Here is a 12,804-nt window from a genome sequence, read left to right as displayed (position 1 = left end):
ACCTCTCCTTTGTGGTAACAGAAGTCAATCATCACAGTAATAATATCAGGAGTGGTTGTACAGTCTTTTGGATTTAAATAGGAAACTGATATTCTGAATGTGCTGAAACCAATAGGCAACAGAACAATATTACAGCATATTCAGGAGTAAGAAATTCAGAAATAAGAAAGGTATCAAAAATATTTTTTTTATCTGATGCAAGGCTTTCCTTGAAACTAATAGATATTTTGTAGTATATCATTTTAAACAGTTATATTGTATAAGTAAACTATACTAGAAATAGGACTATAGCTTTAAATAGTAGACAATCCTTTCTGTTTTATTCTCAAACATTGACTGTTCTTACTAATGTCGGTAAAATGATTCTAGGTTTCAAACTTATTTGCAGGTCTGCAGTTAATCTTACTTCTGGAGGATGATACCAGATGAATGTAGGCTATTGTTCACAGCCTGCCAACCTATAAGTTACCTTGTGTATAGACCCCCAATAAATGAGTTTTCAACTCATAAACTTTATAATCCCTCCATACAGCTTGCCTTGAATTTGATAACAGGGATATCACAAATACAATTCAGGATTCCTGTTGTAACAGAGTAAATATGAACGTGGTTTGGTGAGTTCAAAGAAGACAAAAGCAAAATAGAACCCTCAGTACACCACATAATTACACTGAGGCATAAAACAAGCGGTAAAAACGCAAATATTACCGCAACTATACAATGAACCATTTTGGAGCTCTTTATGTCCCTGAAGCTCTTCAAGGCCCCATAAGGTGTTTGCATAGTAGCCTAACCAAACGTTCTGGTGTCGTTTACGTACTTCTGCATGTCGACTGTTACTCTGGTTGTGTTGCTTCTATCAATGTCTCCAAATCAACCATCTCTACCTTCCTAACGTGGTTTGATGTCGTGGACAAACCCATCTACTAGAAACATAATTGTGTACGCACCTGATTCGCTGACACATCCTTGGCCCCCGCTCATTGGCTATTCTCAAACTAAACTCGCTGTGATTGGTCGAAATGTGAGAATAGGAAGTGTCGGTCAGTAGTAGGGGCTTAGGTTTACATTGGTAGCTAAGCTTTATATCTGGTCATAATAAGCCACAAGATAAATATTTTGCACATCGCCGTTAAACTCGGATGTTCTGATGTACGGAGAGGTACTCGTCAACCAATATTTAGACCGAGGAGTTGCGTCAATTGCAACCAATGGGCTGTTTGGTTTGTCTTTTGTGTGGCTATGTAACATTAGCTTGTTAGCTAGCTAAACGTCCAGTCAGTAAACCAACAGCCAGTTACTATTCAGCTAGCGTATCTTTGCACTGGACTTTGTTAGCTTGTTTGACAGCTACAGTAGCAAAAATTAACCAAGCTGTTATCCAGAGAGACATCGGCTCCGTTTTGGTGATCACGTGTAAGAGTTTATTTAATCTAACTTACGTGTCACAGTGTGACTCAACTGTAACTGAATGTTTGCTGATAGAAATAGCAACAGTTACAGCTAGCAGGGTGTTAGCTTGTCAACAATGGGCTATAAGAGGTATTTAAAGACAGCAAGGACGTTTTATTTTTTGACCATTCTGCTGGTAGTCTTCGTCAAAGGAGTAACAGCTGGTAAGTATGTCGGTTTTCGTTTTATTACTGTCTAACTTATCTGCGCGGACAGAAGTGGCTGCACGTTTCTTAACATCAAACTGTTGCAGGCAGCTGTTTATACTTGGGGAACAGCTTTTCCCTTCTCAAGTCAACACTGTCTTTACGGCTGCCTTATTAATACTTTTCAGATGAAGAGCAGCACGGGAATGACGGACCAGAGCTGAAGGTACGACATGAGCTGTTTGATATTGATCTTCTAGTTAGCAAACCTGAGGATGATTGAATTGATCTATAAGTTAGAAATGTAGATGCGATGGAAGCTACCTAGTATCTTTTTATGGGTTGAATATGACACATTTTACTGCCTTACCCTGTGCGTTATCTCAGGGTTTTATTTGTCTACATAATGTGGATTAATTTACCTTTATCTAAACTATTGGCTAAAATCAACTTGGTGTTGACCAGATGCTTTGGTTTAATTTTAGGAGGATCTACTTAAACACAATTTGGCAATGTTAAGTTTAAACTCAATAGTGAGGAAAAACTGGCTTACCTTTTCCGAAAAGAGTTTAGGTTAGATAGATCTTTATTGCATTGGGAAAGTATGTTGTTTATTACCCAAATGTGTGTTCATCAGGTAAGTTATAGAGGAATAAAAGCATTTCTAGTCATGTTTTTTCTAATGCAATAAAGGATAAATAACGTTTGGGAGAAATCACTGTTAAGTTTACAAGTAATCCATATCAAGAAATGTTCCGTAAGTTAGCAATCGATAGCTTTTGCCTCATTCAGCTGAATTAAACCTATTACAATATGCAGTGTGATTTATCCTTTCATCTGTTCTTTTACAATAACTTCTTGTTTATCCTTCCAGTCTTACCATGACCCAGACTCTGAAGAGGAAGATGTCCGTCTGGCATCAGGAATTGTGACTGGTACTTCTGAGACCTCTGGTCATGAAGTCTCCCAGCCAGAAGAGGAGATACAGTCACCTGAGGGAGGACTGGAGGGAGAGGAGAAGGAGGAACTGCCTGATCAGCCTCCTCCAGTTGAGGAGAAACCTAAAGAAGGTAAGGACAAAAATTTTAGCTTAAAAGCTGAGCTGTAAATACTTTATACTAAATCATGAAACAAGTCTTAATGTTTGTGTTTAATGCGTTAAATGTTATGAACTGAGTTTTGAGCTTCTGTGTTTTAACTACCAAACACACACTTTTTTCATCAATGGTTTTTTTTCTGATATATGTCTTCAAATGTCTTGTGAGCTCTTGCGCTGGCATACTTTCTGTCACCGGTAGCAGGCTGACATTTGAATAGTGTTTTTGCCTTTCAAATTAAAGCCAGGAATGAATGGGATAGTGGAGTAGCTATGAGACTTTACACAAGAAAATGTGGCTCCAGTCACCTCAGAAATGAGAATTTATGGTTTTCATAGTGCTTTAAAATAAGCAATTGCATGTGGACACCCACTAGGACACCACTAAAGAAATAGTCATTTATCCTGTAAGGCTTCCCGCTAGGCCTGCAACTAACAATTATTTTTATTGTCATTTTATGCCAATTTCTTCTCTCTCGATCAGTTGTTTGTTCTATAAAATGTCAGAAAATGGTGAGAAATGCCGATCAGTGTTTCCCAAAGCCAGAGATGACAACCCAAAGATATTAGGGTTACTGTCAGAGAGGAGTAAAGAAACCAGAAAATATTCACATTTAAGAAGCTGGAATCAGAGCATTTAGACATTTTTTTTTTTTTTTCTTATAAAATTACTCAATCTGTTTAATCGTTGATCAAAGTTGGTAATTAATTTAATAGTTGGCGACTAACTAATTAATCGTTGCAGCTCTTCTTCACATAGCTGTGTTAACTAGGGTTGGTGAGCCACTGGGCGTCTGATTAAACTATAAGTGAGATTTGAGGTTGAGGCTTGGACTTTTCAGTTTCAAAAATAACAGCTGACTTATTTAAATACAGAGTTTAACTCCATATGAGTTATTGAAATAAAGATTCTTGTCAGTGTGTTGAGTAGTAGGACATTAGGCCGTAAATTTCAGGAACCTCTGGTCTGAACCTACAATGACATCTTTATTTAAGCCTTTATGGTTAATGTGGCTGGCCTGTAGCAGTGATAGTGCATCAGTAGCTTTACTGACTCCTCAGAGTATTCAGGATTTCATCTAGTCTTAAATCGCATCTGTTTTTGAGACTGAATACTGTCTTATTTTGTAAGCTCTGTTGAGTCTTTACTTGTTAACCTGTTTTCACTTTTGCTGACTCCGAGTCAACACTTGTGGTTTCAGGGCCAGATTGTATAAATGGTTAAACCCCATGAGAAATGAAAAGCGCCTTGCACCTGTGGGTCGTCTTGCAGACAGTTGCATCATTTTACTTAGGGATTGTTAGTAATTTTCCTGCTAGCACCTTGCACAAGTATAATATTGAGCTTGTACGCAGATGGAGATTTACTGACATTTATTACAATTAACAGACTTTGTATGTTTAATATCTTCCATGATTCTATTTTTCAAAAATAGATCACAATGGACATGGTAACATATTGTTTTTATGTTATCATACTATATCCAGTTATTTTTACTGTGGTATTAACTTTAGTTTTTTCTGTTATCTGATATTATTATGTGTTTGTTTTTTTTTAATATAGTTCCTGTAGTGAATGGAGGTACAGCCCATGGAGAGCCCTGCATCTTCCCATTCCTCTTCCAGGGGCAGGAGTACTCGGACTGTACCACTGATGGACGGGGGGATGGACGGCTGTGGTGCGCCACAACCTATGACTATGACCAGGACAAGAAGTGGGGTTTCTGTGAGAGTAAGTCTTCAACTAAATATGACAATCTTCGAACTACCTTCAGTGTCTTGTTTTGAAGCCAAAATGCAATCATTCATCTGCTTCGTATAGCATTTTATTTGCTTAAACTGTTGGATAAACATTTTCCAGTGTGGTTGGCTCATTTCCCAACCACAGCCAATTAAAGAATTTCTTTACTGAATATTATTTGCTTATCAAAATGAAAGCCTTTGGAAAAGTTCAGCAGCTGCTGAAAGTGACGACAAAAACAGCCCAGGAATGCATCATGGTAATTTCCAGAAATTACTATTGCTCCTTCTGCTGCCAAGGTTTTATAAAAGTTTTTTTGTTTGTTTTTGGTCTTGGCTTCTCCTGTCTTGCCCTTAGCGGAGGAGCAGGCGCAGCAGAGGCTGCAGGCAGAGGAAGCTGAGGAGCAGTACCAGACTGTCCTGCGCATGCTCAATGCCACCACCAGGAAGACCCAGAAGAAAGAGTGAGTTTCTGCTCACTGAATTATCCAACTGGTTTTCATCAACCTTCTGAATCTTTAATAAATATGGCTGTAAGATAAACTTCACAGTTCTGTTCTGGAGTTGATAATTAGCATTACCATACCAGAAGACCAGCAAGCTCACCTGAGCTGAGGAAAAGATGTCTCATTGTTTATTCTGAAACACTGCAAATTAAAACTTACCTTACAGCCAAGACACAACAGCCTCCTGCTGTTCACAAGCAGGAGGCTGTTGTGTCATGTGACTTAAAGCTTCTTGTTTACCAAGCAGACAGCATTATCTGATTGTAAATGGAGTTTTGATATGGCTATGTCTATTTTATGTTTGCAGTATTACCATGTGACTTTGCTCTGCACATCCTTATTTGCTTTAGGTGTCATATTACTGTTTATATTTTTATGCACACAAGCAAACAGACACACATTATTTTTATTATGCCTGTGTCAATCTGTCTTTACCCATGGCACCTCTGCTCATCCAAACACTCTCTCAGATTATACGAGAAGCTGCAGAAAGTAGCAGAGAAAGGCCACCAGAAAGCCATGGAGAAGGTGGCGTACGCCATGCTGTTTGGAGATTACATAAACCAGAACATCACCAAGGCCAAAGAGATATTTGAGAAGCTTGCCATAGAGGGCTCGCCTAAAGCTCAGACGGTAAAGATCTCCTTCAAAACGTTAATGTGTCTCTTGAGGAAAGGGTTGAAACCATTTTTATCAGACATCTTATTAAATGTGACTATTTAGAGAGTGTAACACTGTTTACCTTGTTTACTTTGCTGTAGGCTCTTGGCTTTCTGTATGCAGCAGGACTTGGAGTTAACTCAAGTCAGGCTAAGGTACATTTTTATTCTGCATGACTGAAGTTATGTCTGACTGTAAATGCACCTGTTGTAGGCTACTTTGGACAAAACCATCTGAAAATAATGTTATGCAATGTTTGTCTCTTTTTCCCAACAATTATTCACACATTACCTAAATTTTCTGTTCAGGCCCTGGTTTATTACACCTTTGGCGCTCTTGGTGGAAACTTGGTAGCTCATATGATTCTGGTAAGTTGACTTGTCGGTCAGTGGAGCAATGACAGTCAAGTATAAGCTTACATTACATTTCCTCTTGTTGTTTCATTAGGGTTACAGATACTGGGGAGGTGTGGGTGTTCCCCAGAGCTGTGAGTCAGCACTAACACACTATAGGCTTGTGGCAAATCAGGGTGAGTGTGTACTGACATTTTTTTTTTTTTAATGCAACATTCAGGTGTGATGTTCTGGTCCTTCTTGGGCAAATGACCAAATAACAAAACATCTAAATTTTCTCTGCTCTACTCTCATCACCACCGGCAGTGGCCAGCGATGTGTCTCTGACAGGGGGCTCAGCAGTGCAGAGGATCAGGCTGCTGGATGAAGTAGAGAACCCGGGATCTACTAGTGGGATGTTGGAGGAGGACTTGATCCAGTACTACCAGTTTCTAGCTGAGAAAGGAGATGTACAAGCTCAGGTAAAATAGTGTTACAATCAGTGTCCTTTGTTCAATGCAGCAACTTCAAGACAACCTAATAATAGGATGAGGTGGCATCACCTTCCCATGCATTATATGTATCTGAATATTAATCATATCAGGGACAGTTTTACAAAACAATTATTATACATATCTGTGACAAATTCATTACAATTGTTATTATGTCATCTAACAACATGACAAACCACTGCATGCTCTCCTGGTAAAATCTATTTTGTATTTTCAAATTTCTTTTGCCCACATAGCAATTCCACAGGTAGTTGTGAATTGGTCACAGTGTATCTTCTGCCAAGATTTTACAGTTTTTGTCCTTGAATCCGTCTTATAATCAGTAAGCTAATAATATACATAGCATGAGGGGACGGCGGCAGTTGACAATGGTCAGTCATAATCACAGTTGTGTGAGAATTTACACATTTGTTGAACATTCTTCACTGTGCATGCAAATCTCTCAACCACATTAGAATTACGTAATCAGAGGAAGACGATACGTTATTGTGTGAATGTAATTTATCAATCTGAAATTAAAATGGGCCATTGAAGATAACTAGGTTCTTTGTTTCCCCCGATAGGTGGGATTAGGTCAGCTACACCTGCACGGAGGCCGTGGAGTAGAACAGAATCACCAGGTGACTCTTTGTTTTTTGTTTGTTTTTTTATATTTTAAGTATTGCATTCTTGTGGTTTGCAGCACTGTGGCCCAGTGGTTAGCACTGTGGCCTCACACCTAGGTCTTGGGTTCGAACCTTGATTGTTCCAGGCCTTTCTGTGTGGAGTGTGCATGCTCTCCTTGTGTCTGCGTGGGTTCTCTCTGGGTGCTCCGGCTTCCTCCCACCATCCAAAGACATGCAGGTTAATAGGTTAATTGGTGTCTCTAAATTGCCCTGAGATGTGAGTGTATAAGGTTGTTTGTCTCTGTCAGCCCTGTGATTGAACTGCCGACCTTTCCATGGTGTACCCTGCCTCTCACCCAATGTCAGCTGGGATTGGCTCCAGCCCCTCGTCAACCTGCACAGATAACCAGTTATAGATAATGGATGGATAGATTTTTGTGATTGTAAATGTATTTCTGATGCCTCCTATCCAACAGAGGGCATATGACTACTTCACCCAGGCTGCAAATGCGGGAAACACACACGCTATGGCTTTCCTTGGCAAGGTTGGTGAGATGTTTCTCTAATAGCTTGTGGAAACTGTTTTATTTGTTTGTAAAGAAACCCTTTTTATTTATTTTACATTTCTTCTTTTTGCACTGATAAGCTTGTTAGACATAGTCGCTGACCTATAAAAACAGATACTTGAGTGTATTCAGATTTTGCTACTGTTTGTAAACATCATAATTATGTAGCCCGTACTGTGTGAGAACTAGGGAGAAGTAGTCATCAAGTTTGGAGCGGAGAGATGGTCTAAATTGAATCCAAAATAAATGAGGCCAATGGTTTGGCATTGCTGTTTTAACAGAGGGCACTCCATTAATTTTTTGATTTCTAAGAAATATGACTCCTTCTGTCCTTCAGATGTACTCAGAAGGCAGCGAGTTTATTCCTCAGAACAACGAGACAGCCCTGCAGTACTTTAAGAAGGCTTCTGACTTGGTAAGAAAAAAAGCTGTAGACTAATGTCTTTATCTGAACTGGCTATTTTACCCTTTATCAGGGTTTTCAGGTTATTAGTTTGTTGTCTTTTTCTTTCAGGGTAATCCAGTGGGACAGAGTGGCCTGGGCATGGCCTACCTATATGGAAGAGGTGTCCCAGTGGTAAAAAAAAACAAACACAAACCCACATTACAATCTTTTAAAATCTCTTTTAAAATCATGTCTAAGATTAAGGTACACCCTCTCAGACCCATTTGCTTGCTCTGTGTTGCTAACCTGGCAGCGACAGTTTTTGGCACTAGAAATAGGAATAAGGTGACATTTAAATGTCAGTAAAGTAGTTTGGTGTGCAAGGTTATCAGTGTCGCTCCTGTTGATACCAGAGCAGACGTCTGAAAGTTATATGTTTTTGTCTTTAGAATTATGAGCTGGCACTGAAATATTTCCAGAAGGCAGCGGAGCAGGGCTGGGTGGACGGACAGCTCCAGCTGGGCACTATGTATTACAGTAAGTGTTGAGGGCCAAATGTCAGTGTGTATGTACACCTGTGCATGGTGTGTGCTCGTGGTACACAGTGTCTGTCAATGTGTCACGGCCTCCTGTCACAGCTTATCCTGGATGTCTGACTGGTAAGTCTTGTTATGGCATCTGAAGGTTTGAATAATCTGTTCACTAACCCTCAGTCCTTCTTTCTCTTTGTTTTTTTTTTTGCATCATTTTCATTTCTGTTGACTAGAGTACATTTTTTCTCCTCCATGTGATTCACTGGTTTTCTCTCCCTTCTTTCCTGTCGTTCCTCAGATGGTATTGGTGTGAAACGTGATTACAAGCAGGCACTTAAATTTTTCAACCTGGCATCACAGGCGGGCCACATCCTGGCCTTCTACAACTTGGCCCAGATGCATGCTACTGGTACAGGTGTGATGCGCTCCTGCCACACTGCTGTGGAGGTGAGGCACCCTGGAGATGATGCTCCATTCTCATCCATTAAAGCCTGGATATCCTGACAATTACTTTCTACTTTACTTAGTTATTGTTCATTTTGGTGTTCTTCCAGTGGTCTTTCTTTACTCTCTTGTATTACAAGTTGGAAAGTGATCTAATTTACATGTTAAAACATTATAAACAGCTAAATTGAAATCACTGTTACACAGGCCTAGTTTAGTCACACTGTGTGCCTGTATCTTCGTTGCAGCTTTTCAAGAATGTCTGTGAGCGTGGTCGCTGGTCAGAGCGTCTCATGACGGCCTACGGCAGCTTTAAGGAGGGTGAGACAGACGCTGCACTGGTCCAGTATCTGCTGCTGGCTGAGCAGGGCTACGAGGTGGCCCAGAGCAACGTGGCCTTCGTTCTGGACCAGAGTAAGAAAAAAAACATGACATTAGGTTCATGACAGGAAGTTCAAATGCCACTCTTTGTTGCCGCTAGTCACTATTAGGTGTGTGTGGGTGTGGGTGTGGGTGTGGGTGTGGGTGTGTGTGTTTTCTGTATTCTATGTTGTGTGACTAGTTTGTGATCACACAATGAATATTTATCTTAGTTGCCTCAAATTAATAAAATGCCAGTTGGCCTTCGCCTTACTTTAAGATAAGCTGTTCCTTTATGCAGAGCATCACAATGGAATGTAGAGCAAAGAGTAAAAAGAATAAAATACAATAAAAGTAGAATCTATGATCAAATCGGAATCAAATACAAGATCATAGTTTTCAGCTTTTCTGGTAAACCATCACAAAATTTATTTAGTAATACATATTTGGGGGGAAATTGCGTGTGTGTTTATATTATGCAAATCTTCCAAAAGTATTTATAGCCCACCAACTTTGGGAAAAGTAACAACCTAACCTTTTGAATGTTTGCTTTTTTGTCTTTGTATGGATTGGGACAAACAGAAGGAGCAAAGATCTTCAGTGAGAATGAGACCTACCCTCGTGCTTTGCTCCACTGGACAAGAGCTGCAGCCCAAGGTGAGCACACTCTGTCCCTGATCCATTTTTACTCGATTTTATTTTTAGCATTTACTCTTTATCAGGAATCCATCTATAATTGCTTTCCTTAAAGAAAACTAGTTGAATTTGGATGCTCAAAGGCAAAGCCTCTGCTTGGAGTAAAAGTTGACGCATGTGATTGTCGTTCCCAGGTTACACTGTGGCAAGGATAAAACTAGGGGACTACCACTTCTACGGCTACGGGACAGATGTGGACTATGAGACAGCTGTTATCCACTACAGGCTGGCATCGGAGCAGCAGCACAGTGCCCAGGCCATGTTTAACCTGGGTTACATGCATGAGAAAGGCCTGGGCATCAAACAGGTGACTCTTAAACATCAGCTAGCTCTCAATATGTCACATTGATTTACAGTGCAGAGTGTAGTTAATTGGATTTAAAGACTGATTTTGTGATTCAGTATTGTTTCATGTGGTTTCTGCAGGACATCCATTTAGCCAAGCGTTTCTACGACATGGCCGCTGAAGCCAGTCCTGATGCCCAGGTCCCAGTTTTCCTGGCTCTGTGCAAGCTGGGCCTGGTTTACACTCTGCAGTACCTGCAGGATCTTAATGTGAGTACTAAATTCTCAAGCTGGAGCCATGACAATTTGGCTTTAAACAGAAACTCAGAATTATAATTCAGCCGAGTTAAAAGCTTCATTAGAGGGAAGTGAAATTAATCAGTCTGTCCTCTCCCCGTTTGGCTTTTGCTCCTGTCAGTTGAAGGAGCTGATTTCTCAGGTGGACCTGGACCAGCTTCTGGGCCCGGAGTGGGACCTCTACCTCATGACTGTCATCGCCCTGCTGTTAGGCACAGTCATCGCCTACAGACAGCGGCAGCACCAAATCATAGTTCCCCCTCGCCCACCTGCTCCCGCCCCAGCACCCCCTCCTAGACCACCTCAGGAACAGTCGCAAGCCCAGGCCGAGCCCCAGGGTCAGGGAGAAACGCAAGCCCAGGGCCCGGCCCAGGAGGAAGAGGAGCAACAGTGAGAGGAAGCCAGACGGAGCGAGGGCAGTACAAGACAGACAACAGGCTCTGCCAAGCCCGCCCGGCGGAGCAGCTGGTGTGCTTACTAGCTGAATACCTGCTAGTTTGAGCACCTCTCCCACTCTGCCCGCTCCCCTCCACATGCTTAAAGAAGACTGAGAAGGCTGCTAAACTGTGCAACCTCACAACTCCCTTCCTCCATTTCAAATATGCTGGTCCTGTGTTGAAGAAAGACAGTGGGCGTGTTTATTGACAATGCTACACAGCAGAAGAAGAGTGCTGAGAGGATAACACAGACTTGGGACTTGCTAGTCTGTGACTCAGGATACTGTCCGAAGCACCCGTGTCCTCGCCATGAAAATAGCCTCATGGTTGCCAGATCAAAGGCATTTTGGACAAATCAACAGAATGAATTTGATATGTGCATTAGTTTCTTCTCACTTTCCCTTTTTGAGATCATTACACTCAGTTCAACTGCTTTAGTCCTAATTTTGAGCTGTATTTAGAAAATAAGTCCAGCAGAAAAAATGGGAACTGAAAGAATTTTATTTTCTATCCCTAGTCGCTAAAGAAAGTCATGTTTTTGCATGTTTTCTCTCAATTTAAGGCACTTTTTTTTTTTCTCCAGATACTTAACATGTGAACACATTTTGCATAAATTTTTGCATTCATCAGTTATTTGTTTAGATTTCAGGTTTCAACATTAGTAGCAGTGCTAAAATGCACTAAAGCCATGTTGTGTCATTAGTATAAGAACAAGAAACCTGTTAAGGGGTTGATTTAATAGAAAAGCTGGACTGCATAGATAATTTAATTTTTAAGTACACAAGTTGGCGTCTTGTTACCTTTTCAACATGTTGATCAAAACTAAGCTCCCGCCGAAATCTCCAAGCCGAGTGAAATTTTGGATTTGAAGAACAAACATGATGTATACAGTCTAGTGAAAGAAACCGTTTTTGAAGGTATACTGTACATTGGTGTGATATTTTTTCCATCAACAGGCTTTGATTTCATTCTAGTGGCTGTTTTTGGAGGGTTGTTGATCTCATCCCCCCCCTTTTTTGGTTATGTTTATTAAGCCTTGTGTTAGCTGATGCAGAAAGTAGAGCAGCCTTAAAGATAGCAGCTCCTCAGACTGTGGTTTCTACATTAGAGGAAGAGGATCAGTTGTTTTTTTTTTTTTTTGTGTGTGTGTGAGTGTTTAGTTACACAACTGTTGTGAGAATATCCACCCCCTCACCAAAAGTCCAAGTTGGAGCTCTGTACTCTGCCTACACTTTTCGGCTCAGATGGACCTAAATCTGAGACACGAAGCCACACTGGTTAGGCCACACAGTATTTATAAAAATAAGATTAGAAACTTCTGATTTTGCCATGTTCTCTTTAATTTCCATTTGTTTAGTTCCACGATATGTGCTTGTAGTTAAAGTATTGAGAAGTCATCTGCCAACACGTCTGCATGAAGTATAAGAAGTCGAAAAGGACATTAAAATGTTATTTGCGGGAGGATTTAAAAAAAAATAAATCCCAAACTGTTTCCTTCCGTCACACATTCATACCCACACAATTCAGTTTGTCTAAAATGAAACACTGGTCAAGATTGTCGAGAAGACTGCATTTTTACCATCGCAAATAAGTTTATAAAAAAATTAATAAATGATATATGGATATTTAATGTTTGTTTTGGATGCTGTCTTTATTGCTTATGTTTAATGTCGGAGGTTATTTGTAAGTCACACTCCCTGTAATGTAGAAAACCTGTGAAATCATGTTTATAGCTATCAATACAATGATTGA

The 12,804-nt window shown here is 40.3% G+C and overlaps 1 protein-coding gene across 1 annotated transcript; it reads left to right on the top strand.

The window, feature by feature from the left end:
* The first annotated feature begins 1,048 nt into the window (after window positions 1–1,048).
* Window positions 1,049–12,682, top strand: sel1l (SEL1L adaptor subunit of ERAD E3 ubiquitin ligase). Its single transcript, XM_046060936.1, has 21 exons — window positions 1,049–1,616; window positions 1,787–1,824; window positions 2,473–2,668; window positions 4,259–4,426; window positions 4,793–4,898; window positions 5,411–5,573; window positions 5,702–5,755; window positions 5,909–5,968; window positions 6,048–6,129; window positions 6,260–6,414; window positions 7,008–7,064; window positions 7,526–7,594; window positions 7,953–8,030; window positions 8,130–8,192; window positions 8,450–8,537; window positions 8,832–8,980; window positions 9,226–9,391; window positions 9,920–9,994; window positions 10,168–10,340; window positions 10,460–10,588; window positions 10,737–12,682. Exons 1-21 carry the CDS (start codon window positions 1,529–1,531, stop codon window positions 11,007–11,009), a joined length of 2,430 nt encoding a protein of 809 aa, XP_045916892.1. The 5' UTR covers window positions 1,049–1,528; the 3' UTR covers window positions 11,010–12,682.
* Window positions 12,683–12,804: the final 122 nt, after the last annotated feature.

This window comes from Micropterus dolomieu, linkage group LG10, assembly GCF_021292245.1.
Source record: "Micropterus dolomieu isolate WLL.071019.BEF.003 ecotype Adirondacks linkage group LG10, ASM2129224v1, whole genome shotgun sequence".
NCBI classification, from domain to species: Eukaryota; Metazoa; Chordata; class Actinopteri; order Centrarchiformes; family Centrarchidae; genus Micropterus; species Micropterus dolomieu.
Note: the sequence above shows the minus strand (reverse complement) of the source record. Positions and strands in the feature narration are given on the sequence as shown.